The sequence below is a fragment of the Prionailurus viverrinus genome, chromosome A1, assembly GCF_022837055.1.
Source record: "Prionailurus viverrinus isolate Anna chromosome A1, UM_Priviv_1.0, whole genome shotgun sequence".
NCBI classification, from domain to species: Eukaryota; Metazoa; Chordata; class Mammalia; order Carnivora; family Felidae; genus Prionailurus; species Prionailurus viverrinus.
Genome location: NC_062561.1, coordinates 110,443,819 through 110,463,863, shown reverse-complemented (window position 1 = coordinate 110,463,863; position 20,045 = coordinate 110,443,819). Strand labels below are relative to the sequence as shown.

The window sequence follows — 20,045 nt, the reverse complement described above, 5'->3', positions numbered from 1 at the left end:
AATTGTAGCCTAAATTCTCTGAACAAAGATGAGGATCCCTCAAGCCCATGAGCCTCAATGAGAAACAACTACACTGGCTTTCTCTTGCCACTGAAAAAGCAAGTTATTATTGTATTTTGTGTGTGTGTGATGTATGTGACCCCTATGTTGAACTCTCAAGACGCCTTTTTTTCTTAAGTTTATTCTCATTTATTTTGAGAGAGAGAGCTAACAGGGTAGGTGCAGAGAGAGGGAGAGAGAGCGAATCCCGAGCATGCTCTGTACTGTTAGTGCAGAGCCCGACATGGGGCTGGAACCCACAAACTGTGAGATTATGACCTGAGCTGAAATCAAGAGTTGGACGCTTACCCGACTGAGCCACCCAGGCACCCCATCTCAAGAGGCTTGTAATTAATTCTTGGGCTTTCCCAATGTGCAACCAGATCATCACAAATAATGTCATTTGCAGCACACCTGGGTAACTCACTCAGTTAAGTGTCCTACTCTTGACTTTGGCTCAGGTCATGATCTCACAGTGGGAAGGAGCCTCGCATCAGGCTTATGTTCACAATGCTGAGCTTGCTCAGGATTCTCCCTCTCTCTCTCTCTTTCAAATAAATAACTGTTTTTAAAATAGTTCTCCTTATGTTACATCTTATTCTGTCTCTTGTCTTTTCACATTTGCTATAATGAAGTTTCTTTTAAAATCAGCTGACAGATGAATCTTATTTGGTGGGAAACTTGAAAATTTGAGAATAAAACCTTTCTAGGGAAATAAATCCCTAGGAACAATGAAGAAAAGTGGGGACAAAGAAAGATTAATTAGGAGGGACTACCTTATCAGATATCAAAATGTCTTACTGAACCATGGAAATTAAAACAATGACACATCCTGGCACAGATAGATCTTGAGAAGAAAACAGAATGCTCAAACAAACTAAACTTATACCTATTTAGTATATAAGAAGTAGTTTTTCAAATCAATAAGGAAGTGATAGATTTAGTAAATGGTATCTCAAAAACTAAAAATGAGGATAAAAAAGTGTTTATTTGAGGATAAAAACGCCTGGGTGACTCAGTTGGTTGAGCATCCGACATTGGTTCAGGGCGTGATCTCACAGGTGGTAGGTTCAAGCCCCGTGTCAGGCTCTGTGCTGATAGCTCAGAGCCTGGAGCCTCCTTTGGATTCTGTGTCTCCCCCTCTCTTTGCCCCTCCCATGCTTACAGTCTGTCTCTCTGTCTCTTTAAATAAAGATTAACAAAATTTATTTATTTTTTTTTTTTTTTTTTTTTAAATTTTTTTTTTTTTTTTTTTTTTTTTCAGCGTTTATTTTTGGGACAGAGAGAGACAGAGCATGAACGGGGGAGGGGCAGAGAGAGAGGGAGACACAGAATCGGAAACAGGCTCCAGGCTCTGAGCCATCAGCCCAGAGCCCGACGCGGGGCTCGAACTCACGGACCGCGAGATCGTGACCTGGCTGAAGTCGGACGCTTAACCGACTGCGCCACCCAGGCGCCCCAACAAAATTTATTTTTAATAAAAAAATTTTTTACTTGAGACAGAGAAAGAGAGGGGGAGGAGCAGAGAGAGAGGAAGAGAGAGAATACCAAGCAGGCTCCACTCTCAGTACAGAGCCCCATACAGGGCTCCATCCCATGACAGTGAGACCATAACCTAAACCAAAATTAAGAGTTGGACACTTAACCGACTGAGACACCCAGGCACCCCACTATAAATGAGGAATAAGGATATAACCATAAACGTAATGAAAGAATTACAATAAAATATTTTATTTTTTATTCTTTTAAGCATTTTCTATACCCCAATGTGGGACTCTGACAACCCCGAGATCAAGACTCACATGCCCTACCAACTAAGCCAGCCAGGTGACTCACAGAACACATTTTAATAATTTTGGGACATATAAGGCCATTCTAAGTGTTAGTCAAACCCAGGAACCCATAAGGAAAAGATTGTTAAAAACGCCTATTTAACAATTTAATGTCTCAGTACTTGGTAAAAGATCACAAAGTTTAAAGACTACAAACAAAATAATAAAAGTATTTGTAAAACATAAAATGAAGTGTCTTTACGTAAAATATTAAAAGTTTCTACAAATCCATATTAAAAAGATCAATATCCAATAGAAAAATAAGCAAAGAGGGGCACCTGGGTAGCTTAGTCAGTTAAGCGTTGCCTCTTGGTTTCAGCTCAGGTCATGATCTCGTGTTTCATGGGGTCTAGCCCTGAACTGGGCTCTGCACTGACAGTGCGGGACCTGCTTGGGATTCTCTCTCTTTCCCTTTCTCTCTGCCCCTTCCCTGCTTGCGTGCTTTGTTTCTCTTTCTCTCAAAACAAATAAACTTAAAAAAAAAAAAAAGAAAAGAAAAAAGAAAAAATAGAAAATGAAAAACAAGCAAAGAATCTGATTGACAATTCATGAAAAATAAGTCTCCAAAAATCATATGAAAGGTACTTAATCTCATCAATAATGATAGGTAGGAAAGAGTTTAAAAGTTTGACCATTCAGGGCTCCTGGGTGGCTCAGTCGGTTAAGCTTCCACCTTCGGAGTATGTCAGGATGTTGCTGTTGCCTAGTTTGAGCCCCGCATCAGGCTCTGTGCTGACAGCTCAGAGTCTGGAGCCTGTTTTAGATTCTGTCTCTCTGCCTCTCCCCCCAACTCACACTCACGCTCTCAAAAATAAATAAACATTTAACAACAACAACAAAAAAGTTTGATCATTCTCAGTTCTAGTGAGGAAATATGTTTGGGTAAAACCTATTTAAAAGACAATAGGTAATACCAATCAAAATTTAAAATACACATACTCTTTGACCCAGTGATTCTAGAAGATCAGATTACAGAAATAGAAGAGTGCCTGAAAATCTGTTCATCCCATCTTTTTGACAAAAGATCTAATTGAGTATCAATAGGGTACTGGTTGGATAAATTGTAGAATGTCCATGTAATCCATATAACTTAACGTAGAAAAAGAATAAATTAAATCTGTATGTACTGACATGGGAAAAGACATCCAGAAGTCTACTGAGAATTGAACAAAGCAAGCTGAAGAACAGAACAGATAGTAAGATTCCACTTTGTCAAGAACAAGATGTGCTCAAAGGTTAAGGGTATCTATCACCTTCTCTAACTCTCAGTGCTAAATCACTCTTTATCCCCTTACCCTGAATTCTTTAGAGTATTTATGCTCTTTGGACATTGTCTTGGCTTATTGTTTGTAGAAAGCTCCATGTGTGCAAAGACTTTACCTGTCTAAGGCTCTATCCTCAGTTTTGAAAACATTTTAGGTGCTTCATAAATATTAATTGAAAAAAATGAATGAACACCCAGAAACGTGCATACATACACAGCTCAAGAAGTTATATGTTTCAAAGAATGTAGATTTAAGGGAATAAAATTTCCATGATCTGACACTAAATGCTAAAATAATTAAATTTAGTATCTTTTTCTACGGCGCCTGGGTGGCTCAGTCGGTTAAGCATTGGACTTTGGCTCAGATCATGATCACACCGTTTGCGGGTTGGAGTGAGGCATTAGGTTAGTTCTGTGCTGACACCTCAGAGCCTTGGAGCTTGCTTCAGATTCTGTCTCCCTCTCTCTCTGCCCCTCCCTGGCTTGTGCTCAGTCTCTCTGTCTCTCTCTCAAAAATAAATGTTAAAAAAAATTTAAATATATTAGTATCTTTTTCCAGTGGACAAAGTAGCTTTAGTTACATAATCTCATTTGGTCCTAATAAAATCCCTGTGAGAGAGTAAAGATAGAATTAACATATATTTGCACTATAGTCGGTCTTTCAATTTATGGTTCCAATGTTGCTCAAGTCATTACTTTTTATTTTTTTTAAGCCCATTCCTTTTATTTTGCTCTCCAGACTCGTTTCTGAACACTGCACACTTTTATTCATATATTTATGTGTGTGTGTGTGTGTATAATATATATTATAATATATATTTCCCTTATTGGAGAATGTTTCTCCCGGCTTCTCCACGCAATATACCTGTACTCATTCTTCAAGGGCCTGTTCATGCAAGACAACCGGCATCATCCTTCTTTCTTAAACCAGAGACCTACACAGGAAACAAGACACACACCTACCCACCCACTGCTTACCCCAAAGGCGGCCACAGAGGCTCGCGAGGCCGGACTGGCTCCGCCCACGCGGGCGGCCGCTGGGGGTTCGAAGGGCCCGCCCCTTCCGAGGAGCTTCCCAAAACCCAGCGCGGCAGTCCGCAGCCGCGCTAAGATGGCGACTCCCATGCATCGGCTCATAGCTCGGAGACAAGCGTAAGTGAGGGCCCGAGTAGGGCCGCGGGGCGGGCTGGGGGCGGGGAGAAACGCGTCAGCCGGTGAGTGAGCAGGGGCCGGGATGGCGGGCAGGTATCGGATCCTCAGTGTGGACAGGCGGAGGGTGGTCGTCTCTCTCACTTGTTGCTGCTCCGCGGGGGCTCGGCCCAGGCGATAAGTTTGGTGTCCACGGGCTAGTGATTGCGTGGAAGACGGCTGCGTAAGGTCCCCGGGGCGGGACCTAGGCTGCGAGGTGGGATAGGTGCTGTTCTGAAGAGAGCCTAGCGTTTGGTTTCCGCAAAGGGAATGCCCAGGAGTTGGGCACTAAGTGGTATGTGCCCCTTTGCCCACCCAGCCGCCCACCCCACGCGTGATCCGGGAAGCCTGAAGCCTTGATCCGACACCCTCCAGTCTCACCGACGTAAACCTTCAACTCCCTGTGAAGTCTCCAACCCAGCTGGCTTTTCCTGCCCTCTTCCTATCGCCTTCCCCAGGAACCCTGACTACAACGCCGATTTTTCTCCCCAAGTTATCTTCTCACTTTCTGCCATTCATTCTCTTCAGTAAATATTAATTTATTTTAATTAATATTTATTAAAATATTATGCCGCTCTCTGCCAGAATTTGGGTCTAAAGAAATGGAGGTGTTCAAGACCGGAAATATTGCTTTCAGGAAACTTATATTCCTTTGGTGAAAAGAGTGGAACAACTAAACATTTTAAGTAAATATAGGTGATGATAAGAGCTTTGAAGGAAATAAGAGGTGATGGAAAGAAAGGTCCAGTTTAGGTTGGTTGGACTGAAAAGGAATGCCTGCAGAGGTAGCATTTGAACAGAGATCAAAAGTGTGAGAAAAGAGATGCTCATGGGGTGGCTCAGTCCTTTGAGCATCTTGACTCAAGATTTCAGCTCAGGTGGTGATCGAGGGTCAGGATTGAGCCCTCCTTGGGCTTCCCTCTAAAAGTGGAGCCTGCTTAAGATTCTCTCTCTCATCCCTTCCCTCTCTCTGTCTTAAAAAAAAAAAAAAAAATTAGAAAAGAGCCAGTCATGAGAGGATTTGGGGAAAGACCATCCAGAAAGTGACAATTGCTTTGAGACAGGAAAGAACTTTAATTTTTAAGAAGTAAAAGTTCGCCACTGTGGCCATTGAGCGAGAGTCAGTGGCACAAGAGGTTTGCTGTGAATGCATAATGCAGGAATCATCCCAGACACCCCTCTCTGGTAAAGCCTTTTTTCTCTTCTACCAACATGTACACCTGAACTGCCATTTTTTCATTCTCTTGGCATTTCATGTTGTTACCATTTGCAAGTCCATAATTTATCACTCATAGTTAGCTTGCATATTTATCTGTTTCTCTTTACACTTCTGTTTTTTATTATTTTTTGTTGTTCTTCATGAATTCCACCTGTCACACCTGAGGAAGAGTTCCTTGAGCTTACACCTAGGGAGTCAAGGTAATATGCCTCCTGGAGGAGAAGGCTTTGAAGTCAAACAATTCTGAAGTCAAGAATAGAGTGACTATAACTAGGGTCCTTTATATCTGTCCAACTTCAAGTTGATGGCATCTCATTGTCTAGATTGAATCATGTCTATGGGATTGCCATGCTTTGATTAGCAGATCTCATTCTTTTACCAGCACAATTGGATGGATCTTTATAAATCAATGATGAGCTAGATAGGTAGGTTAGGTAGTGAATGCTAGATTGGTAAAACCAACCAATATTCACTTATATGAAGTGAAAGACTTAGTATCTAAAGAATATTGTTATTTCTTATTTAAGAAGTGTCAGAAAGTTTAGTAAATGTTGTTTTTCTGTGGAACGCCTGTATTTGGTAAATGAGCTATACAGAAGTAAAAGACTTATCTTTAGAAGTAAAAGATTTATCTTTAGGAGTTTCTAATCTTTTGGGGGAAGAAAATAAATGGTGTATGATAAAAAGCGGTCATGGTATAAAGACCAAGTCCTCAGGGAGTTGGAGAAGGAGACCTTTAGAAATTAGGGAAGTCCAGTAGAGTTTAGGGAGTATTTGGGGGCAGAAAGCAGAAGAGTAACCATTATTTTTCATTTTATCTTCATCAAAAAGTTTTAATTTTGTTTATAAAGACCATATATTCCATAATAACAAATTTTAAAGTATTTTTAGTATTTATTCAGTTAGGTGAAGTGAGAAAGTACTGTTTTCATTCTTTTTAAGAGTCTTTGGACTAATAGAGGAAAAATAATTCTTGTGGATGCTGAAGAGATGGTACTGGAATTCAGTGGAAAGTTTAACAGAAAAAATGACCCCAGATAGTGCCCTGTTGATCCCAATTGAGAGGATATTAGTTGGACTAATAAAAAAAAAAAAGCCTACATTTGAACTTCCCATTCAGCAGAGTTAACTTTAAATCAATTGAAATGAAATCATTTTCACTTTGTAAATTGTAATTACATCTACTTATATGTAAGTAGATTTGTAGAATCTTGCACTATCTCGGATCATTTCTTCTGCTAAACCTTCCACTGAATTCCAGTACCATTTCTTCAGCATCTGTGAGAATTATGTAACTTTGGCTTGGGTATGAAGTACATACTTACCTCCTGAATCAACCTGTTACATTTTTCTATCTATCAAACAGTTTATTTGAGCTGAAAGGAAAATAATATTGATGAAGCTAAACCCTGCTCCCTTCTAACTTTCTAGCTTTGGACCTAAACTGTGATTTTAGTCATGTAAAAACCCTAGATGTTACCCACTTGAATTGCTATCATGTCAGGCTTCCCTGTCTCGTACTTGCATTGATTTTCTGGACTTCAGTGTCAGACTTATTATTACCCTTGTTAAATTTCATCTTGTTAAATTTCACATTGAGTTCTAGCCTGTCAAGACCTTTTTAGATCCTGATTTGGTTATTCTTTGTATTATCTATCCCTCTAGCTTTGTGTCAGCTATAGGTTTGATAAACATGCACATCTGTATTCTGTTCTCATCCAAGTCATTTATAAAATGTTGAACACATCAGGGGCACCTGGGTGGCTCAGTCAGCTAAGCGTCCGACTTCGGCTCAGGTCATGATCTCACTGCTTGTGAGTTCCAGCCCTGCTGTCAGGCTCTGCTCTGACAGCTCAGAGCCTGGAGCCTGCTTCGGATTCTGTGTCTTCCTCTCTGCCCTTCCCCTGCTCATGCTCGCTCTCTATCTCAAATAAACAGTTAAAAAAAGTGTTTTTTTAATGTTTAGCAAATTCAAACTAAAGACCAAGCCCTCAGGCCATTGCTAGATACTCCACTATACATTTACTTCAACCTATTAAACAGTACTCTTTTGTCCATAATGCTCAACTGATCTATCTCCTAGATGCCTTATTGAAATACATATACCCAGAAACCAATAAGAGTATTAGTCTGTAATGATTTGATACTTCGTGATCGAGCTTCTCTTTTTGAATGGATTTAATAAATCCAGCCAGAATTTTGCCTGGAATAGATGTCAAGTTCACTGGCATAGTTTGTGGAATCTACCTTTCTCTCCACTTTGAAAGTCAAAACAGCATTTGCCTACTCTCAGACTTTCAGCACCATTCATGTATGCCAGGGTTTCTCACATTACCAGTAGCAGTACAGTCATGTCACCTGGAAAATCTGGTATGTTGGGGAGCAGTCACTTGGGCCATGTGACTTAAACACATTCAGATGGATAGAAGGGCCCTGTTACCCACCCCTCACTATCTTGGGATTCAGTTCTACTCTTTTCATTCTATATATAATTGTGTTTGAGTTAAGAATGAAGAAAAATAAAAATAATCCTTCTTGTTCTCTTAGCCTATAACATGACATTGGTGACCAATTTGCCTAGCACCCAAAATAATGAGTCTGTCCCTTCTTTTGGTTTTGTGTGTTTTATTCCACACCCTCCACGCCCCCCCCCACCCTCCCCCCAGTTCTTTGTGCTTTAGATGTAACTGAAACACAAAACAATTTTGATGTTCTTGACATTTTTCACTACTCTCAGCTTTTTTCGGTAGGATATTTATTTATTTGTATTAGGTTTAGATATTTCTCTTAGGCCTTTAGCACTCTTATGTACTCATTAGTTATATGTTACTTGAAAAAATATCTTGATTTTTTTTATGATTTCACAAGCATTCCATGTTCATTGTAGGAAAGTTAGAGAATACAGATAAAGAAAAAATGTATTATAACCCTACCCCAAAGATAATAATTTTATACACTTTTTTTTTTAAGTTTATTTATTTATTTTGAGAGAGACAAAGATAGTGTGAGTCAGGGAGGGGCAGAGAGAGAATGCCAAGTGGGCTTCGGGCTACCAGCTGCAGGGCCAGGCACAGGGCTCGAACTCACAAAACTGAAATCAATACCTGAGTGAAACCAAGAGTTGGATGCTTAACCAACTGAGCCACCCAAGCACCCCAACCATTTTTTACATTTTAATGTATAACCTTTTAGGTCATTTTTTAACATTATAAATGGCCTCGTAGTGTTCTTTATGGATAAACAATAACTTTCTGGCCATTTCCATTGCTGTTGGATAGTTTACTCTTTTTTTTTTTCTTGAGAATATTTGACACACAATGCTACTTTAGTTTCAGGGGTACAACATAGTGATTATAGTGATTCCACAAGTTTATACATTATGCTGTGCTCACCTCAAATGTAACTACCATCTGTCAAGTTTATCTTATAAACCATATTATACTTCCCATAATAAATACACAACTAAATTTTTGCATATATGTATCCATTATTCTGGATTAACTGGTAAGAACATTTTTTTAAGTGTATTTATTTATTTGGAGGGGGACCAGAGAGAGGAGAGAGAGAATCCCAAGCAGGCTCTGTACTATCAGCACATGGGGCTCAGTCTCACAAATTGTGAGAATATGACCTGAACCAAAGTCAAGAGTTGGAATGCTAACCGCTGAGCCACCCAGGTGTCCCAGTATGGGTATTTTTTTTAAAAGTCAGGTTTACTCAAAACACATGAACATATGGGAAGGTGGGGGGAAGAGAAGAGAGGGAAACAAACCACAAGAGACTCCTAATGACAAGAGAACAAACTGAGGGTTGATGGAGTCACATGCTCTACCAATTTAGCCAGCCAGGAGCCCCCAAAATTCATCCTTCTTAATGTACAGTTCTGTGAGTTCTGACAGATAACTATAGTCTTGGAAGCACCACCAAAATCAAGATATAGAAAAATTTCCATCATGAAAAATTTCTTCATGACCCCTTGTAAGTAAGCGCTTATCAGCCTCTGGAAACCACTGATATCGCTTTAATTTTATCTTCTCCATAATGTTGTGTGCAAATAGAATCAGTCTGTGGCCTTTGAGTCCATCTTCTTTCACTTGGTTAATTCCTTTGAGATCCACTAAAGTTCTTGCACATATTAATATTGCATTCTTTTTTTTTTCATTTTTATTTATTTTTGAAAGAGAGAGGGAGAAACAAGGGTAGGGGGAGAACAAGTGCGTTAGGGGTGGGGGGGGTGCGGGGAGCGGTGGCAGGGACAGAGAACCCAAAGCGGGCTCTGTGCTGATAGCAGAGAGCCCAATGTGGGGCTCGAACCCACGAACCATGAGATTGGGACCTGAGCCAAAGTAATATGCTTAACCAACTGAGTCACCCAGGTGCCCCTTTTTTTAAATTATTGCCAATATATCCCATTGTATGGATATACAAGTTTGTTTATCCATTTGCCAGTTTAAGGACATTTTGATTGTTTCCAGTTTGGTGTTCCTTTTGAATACAACTGCTATTAAAGGTTCATGTAGTCTTTTGTGTAAACTTAAGTTTTCCTTTTTCTTTCATAAATAGCCTAAGAGTGGATTGCTTGACCATATAGTAACTAGTAATTTTATGGGAAATCTTATTAGAAATTGGCAAACTTTTCAAAAGTTCATATTTTTGCACATTGCATTCCAATTGTTCTGTACCAATTGTTGAAAAGACATTTTTCTCTACTTGATTTTTTTTTTAAGTTTTTAAAATTTATTTATTTTGAGAGAGACAAAGACAGTGTGACTGGGGGAGGGGCAGAAAAAGAGGGAGAGAGAGAACCCCAAACCGGCTTGACGCTGCCAATGTGGATCCCAGCGTGGGGCTTAATTCTACAAAACTGTGAGATCATGACCTGAGCCAAAACCAAGACTTGGACATTTCAACCAACTGAGCCACCCAGGTATCCCCTCCACTGAATTTTGTTTATACCTTTGTCAAAAAAACCGCTGCCCATGTATGTGTATAGATTGTATTCTGTTTCATTGATGTATTTGATTTTGTAAACACCACCCTGTGGTGATAACTGTAGCTTTATAATAAGTCTTGAAATCAGGTAGTGTTCTAATTTTGTTCTTTTTCAGTCATTGCAACTATTGTAGATTCTTTGTATTTTTGTATGCATTTTAGGATCAGGTTATCAATTTACATAAAAGAAACTGCTGAGATTTCAGTTGGAATTGTACTGAATCTATAGATCAGCTTTTGAAGAATGGATACCTTAACTGTTTTGAGTTTTCTTATGCATTAATCTGTGTGTGTATGTGTGTGTATTCATCTTTTTTAGGCCTTTAACTTTGCTCACCGATGTTTTATAGTTCACTGTAGAGGTGTTGGACTTTTCATCAGATTTATCTCTATGTATTGTAATAATATATTTTTTAATTTCAATTTTCCAATTGTTTCTTGCTAGTATATAGAAATACAGTTGACTTTTAGGGGCACCTGGGTGGCTGAGTCAGTTAAGTGTCCGACACTTGGTTTCTGCTCAGGTCATGATCTCATGGTTTGTGGGTTTGGCCCCTCAGTTGGGCTCTGCACTGACAGTGCGGAGCCTGCTTGGGATTCTCGCTCTCTCCATTTCTCTCTGCCCCTCCTATACCCTCTCTCGCTCAAAATAAATAAATAAACAAAAAAAAAAAAAAAAGAAAAATACAATTGACTTTTGTATATTGACCTTGTATCCTGTGACCTTGCTAAACTCATATATTCTTGTAGCTCTGTTTTAGATTCTTAGGGATTTTTTTAGGTAGATAATGACCATTTATACTATCTTTTTTGGTTTTTTTGGTATGTACATTTTTAAGATTTTCTTGTAGTTACCAAATGGCCCTTCAGAAAGTCTGTGCAACTTAGATTCTTACCAGCAGTTAAGAATGTATATCTTGGGGGTACCAGGGTGGCTTAGTTGGTTAAGTGTCTGTTGATTTCAGCTCAGGTTATGATCTCACAGTTCTCTGAATTTGAGCCCTGCATTGGGCTCTACACTGACAGTGCAGAGCTTGTTTAGAATTCTCTCCTCCCTTTCTCTCTGCCCTTCCCCTACTTGTACTCTCTCTGTCCTTCTCAAAATAAATAAATAAACCTTAAAAAATGAACGTATATCTTACCATATGTGGAGTGCCCATTCTCTACCTCTGCCAACAATAGGTCAATATAGCAGGCATGTCCTACTATTTTAGGTATCAAAGAAGGTCATTTCATATAAAAAAAAAAAAAAACCTGTATAACTAGAACACTGCTTTGGGCTTCAGCTTAGGGTATAGAAATGGAATATTTTTTGAATAGAGTATTCACATGGGTAGAAATAAATGCTAATCTTGTTTACTTTAAAATTAAAGGTCTGCCTCATTCAGCATTCTGTGGAGATCAGTATTTTTAGGGGTGGTTAATTAATGGTTAGAACATGTCAATCATAGATGGGCCTTAGATATTTGTGAATGTTCTATTTATAACAACAGAAAACTACACATTGCTGGTGGATAATATTTTTAATAGCTGAGATCTTAAGTTATAAGTTTATTAATTTGGGGAAAATAAACTCTGAGTTGGAGAATACTTTATTTTCTTGATTCTGAGAGGTTTCCTTACACTACCAATCATATTTTCATTGTTAGGGAATACTGTGAAAGGCTTTGAAATGGATTTCAAAAAAAGATTACTAGATGTCATGTCTAATCCACTCTTACTGGTTGTGTGACTCTGTGAGAGCCTATCCATCACTGTCTTTGAGCTATTTTATAACTTTGTAAGTTGTAGAAAATTGATAGGAAAGATTCTTACCATACATATATGTTATGATTGATTCTTGCAATGTGACTGTTGACTAGTTTTTAACTGTCTGTAAATTCATTTCAGCATTTTTTTTTTCTAATGTTTATTTATTTTTGAGAGAGGGCACATGCACTTGAGAGCTGGGGAGGGGCAGAGAGAGGGAGACAGGATCTGAAGCCAGGTTTTGTACTGGCAGCAGAGGGCTCGATACGAAGCTCAAACCCACCAACGGTGAGATCTCAACCTGAGCCTAAGTCAGACTCTTCACCAACTGAGCCACCTATGCACCCCCATTTCAGCATTCATGATCAAATTCTCTTTTGAACCAGTTACACCATCTTACTAGTTCCTTTATTTTTTTTAATATATGCATTTTTAATGTTTATTTTTGAGAGAGAGAGACGGAGACATTGCGAGCGAGGAGGGGGGAGAGAGGGAGACATAAAATACCAAAGCAGGCTTCAGGATCTGAACGGTTAGCCCAGAGCCCAATGTGGGGCTCCAACCCACAAAGTGTGAGATGATGATGACCTGAGCCAAAGTCAGATGCTCAACCGATTGAGCTGCCCAGGCACCCTGTTACTAGTTCTTTTATTTATCATTAAACCTTTGACGTGTGTTTGTTTTGTATGTATTTGTTTTTTTGCTTGTTTTCAACAGTTTATTCACAGGCTGTTTTGTATGTATTTGTAGGAGAGTCATGATTATACACTTAAAAAAAATTATTTTTAATGTTTATTTTTGAGAGAGAGAGAGAGAGAGAGAGTGAGTAGGGGAGGAGCAGAGCGAGAGGGAGACAGAATATGAAGCAGGCTCCAGGCTCTGGCAGCACAGAGCCTATTGCAGGGCTCAAGCTCACAAACCATGAGATCATGACCTGAGCCAAAGTTGGGCGTTTAACAGACTGAGCCACCCAGGCACCTGATACACTTTTGTTTTCTTAATGTTTATTTATGTTTGAGAAAGAGTGCATGAGAGCTGGGGAGGCGCAGAGAGGGGGGAGGACAGAGGATCTGAAGTGGTTTCTGTGCTGATAGCAGGGAGCCTGATATGGGGCTTGAACCCAAGAACCATGAGATCATGACCTGAGCCAAAGTCAGACACTCAACGTACTGATCTAGGTGTGCCCATGATTTTACACTATTTACAAATTGTCTTTAATGTTTCTGAATATATTATTATTGGGGTGCACTTTACAATTATTTGTTATGTGTTAAATGTGTTAATGGTTCTTTTTGCCTCAAAAGCTAATATTAAGTCCATAGAATGTTTTATGGTTGATGATTTTAAAAGTTTGCTATGACATTACATGTTCAGATAAAGTCTGAAATTATCATCATGGCTCTGGAGGTTGCTTGCTGAAATTTAAGAACTATTACTAATCAAAAATCTGGGTCTTTTTTATTATCTTTTAATACTATATCTACTATATCTGACATAGTCTTAATTCTTTAATTGTAACATTAGTCTTCAGATTAGGATTAAATTTTGGACAGATGCTAAAACTAAATTATCGTCAAGATTACAGAACCTGGTCCACAATGCAGGAATTAACTAATGAAAAGCCCACTATAAGCAATATATGTCCTCTTAAACACTTACCTATTTCAGTAATCGTTTTACAGACATCTACTGAGCACCAATTATGTGTTCTCCAGGGATAAAAAAGGTGACTGCTCTAGGTCAAAATTAAGAACCCAGCATCTCATCATGCAACCATGTTATGAGAAAATTTAAAGTGCCATGTATCATTAATCCAGATACAATATATAGATTGGCAATAATAACTCCCAATTAATTGTGTGTTACTTTATACCAGATGCCTTACTGCTTGCTATGTATACATCCTAGTCTATAGAGTGGGGATAGTTCTTTCAAACTCACTGAGTTGTTATGGAGAATAGATGTGATTATTCATAACTGATACTTAGCTAAATTCCTGGCACATGATGAATATAAGCCCTGGTTATGGTGTCATCTAATTCTCACAATAACATAGTAAAAGTGGGTATTATTGCATTTTTTAGAAGAGGAATCTAAGATTCCAAAATCAGTTTGCTAAAGAGCATACAGCTATGTAGTGAAAGAGCCAAGATTAAAAAAAGATGTTTTAATGTTTATTTTTAAGAGAGAGACAGAGTGCAAGTGAGGGAGGGACAGAGGAGGGGGAGACACTGAATCCAAAACAGGCTCCAGGCTCTAAAGCTGTTAGCACAGAGCCTGACATGGAGCTCTAACCCACAAACCATGAGATCATGCCGTGAGCTGAAGTTGGACATTTAACTGACCAAGCTACCCAGGCACCCCAAAAGCCAAGATTTTCTAAAGCCTTTGTTGTGAAATAAAGCACATGTACAAAAAAGTTCAAACGACATAACTATGCCACTTAATAAATTATTATAAAGGAACATTCTACTTGATTACCGATGTGGAAATGTTTGGGTTTGGAGTGAACAGTCAAAAAAGAATTCTTGAGGGGTGCCTGGGTGGCTCAGTTGGTTAAGCGTCTGACTTTGGCTCAGGTCATGAGCTCATGGTTCATGAGTTCAAGCCCTGCTTAGGGCTCTGTACTGACAGCTCGGAGCCTGGAGCCTGCTTTGGATTCCCGCTCTCTCTGTTCCTCCCCCGCTCTCACTCTGTCTCTCTCAAAAATAAATAAAGATTTTAAAAATTCTTTTTTTAAAAATAAAAAAATAAAGTAAAATTAATTAAAATTAAATAAAAATTTAAAAAAAAGAATTCTTGAGACATCTTCACTGCAAAAAGGTGGTTTTATTAAAGAACCTGTGGGCAGAAAGAGCTACACTGGGCTTGTGACAGGTGACTGCTTTTAAACTTTCAAGTTGCAAGAGTGTTAGGGACAGCAAAGTCTCCAAGGAATTTTGAAAACAAGGTTTCCAGGACCCTGAGGGTGCTAGCTGTTATTAGGAAGAGGTCATTTATTACTGTTTAGTAAACCCTCAGTCATGAGACCCTTCAGAAGATGTATATCAGTAGGCCGTATGCTTGAAGGGTAATTGCTGACATATATCTTGGGGAGTAGAGATAAAGGAATTTCCTAAGGAATTTCTTACATGTTTAAAGTAGAATCACAGGATCCTGAGGGATTGGAATAATGTTAAGCTAAGATTGCCTTTTGCCCTTAGTAAAGTGTCAACATCAAGGCAGCTGAGCTACCCCAGGAAGGTCACTGTTCCTGCTTGAAGGACTTGTCAATGGGTTGTAAGTAGTAAGGAAATTTAATTTTTTTCTTTTGCCTTCGTTTCCCATATCAGTTACCACCCAGATCAGGTAATAAAATTGCCAGTCTACCAAAAGCCATTAAGGCCTTCCCACTCATGACCTTCTTCCTCCTTCCCAAAGGTAATCCGTCACCTAACATTTATGGTAATATTTTCCTTGCTTCTCTTTGTGCTTTTACCATCTAACTATGCACTGGAGTTTAATTTTGCCTGTGTCTGAACTTTGTACAGAATCAGACAATTTGGATTCTTTTGAATAATGTGGCTTCTTAAATCTCTGAAGTTTGTTCATTTTTTTTTGTTCTTATTTTTTTATGTTTTTATTTTATTTTTGAGAGAGAAGCACAGTGAGAGTGTGGGAGGGGCAGAGAGAGACAGAGACAGAATCTGAAGCAGGCTCCAGGCTCTGAGCCATCATCGCAGAGCCTGACACAGGGCCTGAACTCACAGACCACGAAACCATGACCTGAGCCGAAGTCGGATGCCCAACCGACTGAGCCACCCAGTTGCCCCTGTTCATTTTTAATATTATGAAGTATTTCACTGTATTCTGTACCATAAATTATCCATTCTACTTGGATGTTATCTCCAGGGTTTTTTTTTTTTTACATTTATTCATTTTTGAGAGACAGAGAGAGACAGAGCACAAGCAGGGGAGGGCAGAGAGAGAGGGAGACACAGATTCTGAAGCAGGCTTCAGGCTCCCAGCTATCAGCACAGAGCCCTACATGGGGCTTGAACTCACAAACCGGGAGATCATGACCTGAGCCAAAGTCGGATGCACAACCCACTGAGCCACCCAGGCACCCCTCCAGTTTTGAGGAAATTACAAGTCATGCTGTTATATTCTTTAGTTCTTCCTCTTCCCTTCTTGAACAAGTCACCCCTAAAGCCATTAAGTAGTGTAGAGCAAGATAGGCCTCCATGCACAGGGTTGACTTGGCATTGGAGTATTGGACCTGAAGTGGGTAAGGAGGGCATCTACATAGATGTGTGAAGTGATCTCTAGCATCAGCAGGGTGTGGAGGGCATCCAGTGGGGGGAAGGGCCACTGCAGGGTGTCAGATCCCTAAAGTGGGGGGAAGGTCCAGTGTAGGGTATCAGATCCCAAGCAAGGTGAGGAAGGTGTCCACACAGAGGAGCAATTTAGCATAAGTTATCACCCTAATGGAGAAAATATCTACACAGGGAAGGGGAAGTATAATTTGGTATGAGGTGTCAGAGCCTAAGTGGAAAGAGAAATGTGACTCTAAATATCATCATGGCTCCATCAGTCTGATTGCAGGCTGGGACAAGGAAAGTAGATGTGCCTAACATTTTTTGTTGTACCAGAGAGCAAGGAAGTATCCCCAAAATGAAGAAGTCATGTCAAAAGGACACAGAACCCAGCTTGAAAGGATTCCTTTCCACTGACCACATCTAGGACAATCTGAGTATCAACATAAATCATGTAACATATTATACCTTATTGAATAAGATAGAAAAATATGAGTTCATACTGATAGATGAATAAATGAACTAAAAACTTAGTGGGCAAGATATTTATGTACTTTGAAATACCAACCCACAAAATACTTATTGTTATATCAGTTTTCACTTACAGTTGTGTGACAAATCATCCCAGAACTTAGTGGCTTCTTTTTATTTATTATTTTATTTTAATGTTTGTTTATTTTTGAGAGAGACAGAGTGCGAGCTGGGGAGAGGCAGAGAGAGAGAGGGAGACATAGAATCTGAAGCAGGCTCCAGGCTCTCAGCTATCAGCACAGACCCTGGTGTGGGACTCAAACTCACGAACTGTGGAATCATGACCTGAGCCAAAGTTGGATTCCTAACCAACTGAGCCACGCAGGCGCCCCCTAATTTTTATTTATTCATTTTGAGAGAGAGTGAGAGAGTGCACATGCATGAGCAGAGGAGGGGCAGAGAGAGAGAGGGGTAGAGAGAGAATTCTAAGCAGGCTGTGCACCATCATCACAGAGCCCACCATGGGGCTCGATCCCACAAACAGTAAAATCATGACCTGAGCCAAAATCAAGAGTTAGACGCTTAGCCAACTGAGCCACACAAGAGCCCCAGAACTTAGTGGCTGCAGTTATCTGAAGGCTTGATCAGGACTGGCACATCTGTCTCCCAAGATGGCTTGTTCACAGGGCTATTGGCAGGAGGCCTCAGTTCTTCACCACGTGGGCCTCCCTAGAGGCTGCTTCAGTGTCTGCATGACATGTCAGCTAAGTGACTTAATCTTCAAAGTCACACCATCCTGATTTATTCTGTTAGAAGCAAGATGCTAAATCTAAGCCACCCTTAAAGGTAGGGAATTAGGGCTTCCCTTTTTGAAGTGAAAAGTATGAAAGAATTTGTGGACATCATTTACAACCACCATAATTACAAAAGTACAAAAAGTAACTTTAGAATGTAAACTCTGGTCAACCCTCCTTAATCAAGGAATCAGAGTGCATATCATCAGTAATAAGACAAATTGCCATCTTGTGTCACCTGGTAGGAATATGGTGAGAAGGACACAGCCCATTTCTGTTACATTCCTGCCAAGAGGCATGGCTTGAATCTAATCATGTAGAGATCTCAGATGTGGTAGTTGACCTCCAAGATAACCCCCAATGATCCCTGCCTTTTGGCATTCACACTCTTGTGCAGTCTCCTTTCAAGTTATTCTAGGGTTGGTCTGTGTGACCAACAGAGTACAGCAAAGGTGATGGTATGTCATTTTCAAGATTAGGTTATAAAAAATTATGACTTCTTTCTTAAGTTGCCTTGGTCACTCCCTCTGGGGAAAACCGTGTTGTAGGCAGCCCTATCTGTGGAGAGATCAACAGGCAGGGAACTGAAGCTTCCTACTGATAATCGCATGAGTGAGCTTGAAAGCTACTCAAATTGAAGCACATTCTACAAAATAACTGGCCTGTAATCTTCAAAATTGTTAAGGTCTTAATAAGCAGGATACGACTAAGGAACTCATTAGACAGAAGGAAATCAAATAGACTTTACAAAGGCAACATAGATGCTGAATTGGATTTTGCTATATAGAACATTATTGGGACGTTTGATGTCCCTTAAATGTAAGGGTCTGAAGATTAAATGGTAGGAATGTATCTATTTTAATTTCTTGACTTTGATGGTTACTTTGTTACCTAGAAGAATATCCTAGTTTATAGAAAAATGCAATGAAATATTCTGAGTTGATGAGTCATCAGTTTGGCAGTTTACAAATGATACAGGAAAAATAGTTCTTTGAACTGTACTTAGAAGTTTTCTATAAGGGTATGATTGTTTGAAAAGTTTTAAGAGCTACATAAAGGAAAGCAATATTTTTATACATGTTATCTGGTATAGCTGTGCATTGAATTCTGTTGTATAAATACTTATGAGTGGAACTACTGGATCATAGAGTGTACATCTCTTTAACTATAGTATATATGTTTTTCAAAATGGTTGTACTGGTTTGCATTCATACACACAATGGATATGTGTTCCTCTTGCTATGTATCTTTGCTAACATTTGTTATTCTCAGTTTTTAATTTTATTCTTTCTGGTACGTACGTATGCCTTGGTATCTTTGAGCATTTAATATGTTTTTCTTTGATTAGTAAAGAGCAACTTTTTTTAAGTTTATTTTAATTAATTTTGAGAAAGAGCAAGCGGGGGAGGGGCAGAGAGGGAGAGGGAGACAGAATCCTAAGCAGGTTCCATGCTGTCGGTGCATAGCCTGATACAGGGCTTGAACTAACAAACGGTGAGATCATGACCTGAGCCAAAATGAAGAATCAGACGCTTAACCAACTGAGCCACCCAGGCACCCCTAAAGAGCAACTTTTTATATGTTTATTATTGATTTGTGTTTCCCAGGCCCATTTTTGTGCAGTCTTCCCATTTTCCACTTCATCTTATTTTTCTATGATGTGTCATTTTCTTGGTGATTTGTAACATCTTCTCCAACTTCTTGGCTTCCCTTTTTTTTTTATTATTTATTATTTTTAAAATTTTTATTTATTTTAAAGGCTTTTTAAGTTTATTTATTTATCTTGAGAGAGACAGGGACAGCACAAGTTGGGGAGGGGCAGAGAGAAGGAGAAAGAGAATCCCAAGCAGGCTTCGCACTGCCAGTGCCGAGCCCGATGTGGGACTCAGTCCCTTGAACCGTGAGATGATGACCTGAGCCGAAACTAAGAGTTGGATGCTTAACCTCCCGAGCCCCCCAGATGGCCCTTCCCCTTTTTTCTCTCTAAATTGTTTTTTAAGTTTATTTATTTATTTTGAAAGAGAGAGTGCACGTGCATGAGAGAGTGGGGGAGGGGCAGAGAGAGAGGGAGAAAGAATCCCAAGTAGTCTCTGCACTGTTAGTGCTTGGCTTCCCTTTTTACTCTCTTTATATTATATTATATTATATTATATTATATTATATTATATTATATTATATTATATGTATATATACATATATGTG

At 39.4% G+C, this 20,045-nt stretch overlaps 1 protein-coding gene across 1 annotated transcript in view; it reads left to right on the top strand.

Moving 5' to 3' along the window:
* The first annotated feature begins 4,217 nt into the window (after positions 1-4,217).
* Positions 4,218-20,045, top strand: part of ZCCHC10 (zinc finger CCHC-type containing 10) — a 28,174-nt gene continuing 12,346 nt past the window's right edge. Inside the window, exon 1 of the mRNA XM_047872113.1 lies at positions 4,218-4,287. Coding sequence (XP_047728069.1) covers positions 4,247-4,287 — 41 coding nt within the window. The 5' untranslated portion in view covers positions 4,218-4,246. The remainder of the gene's footprint in view (positions 4,288-20,045) is intronic.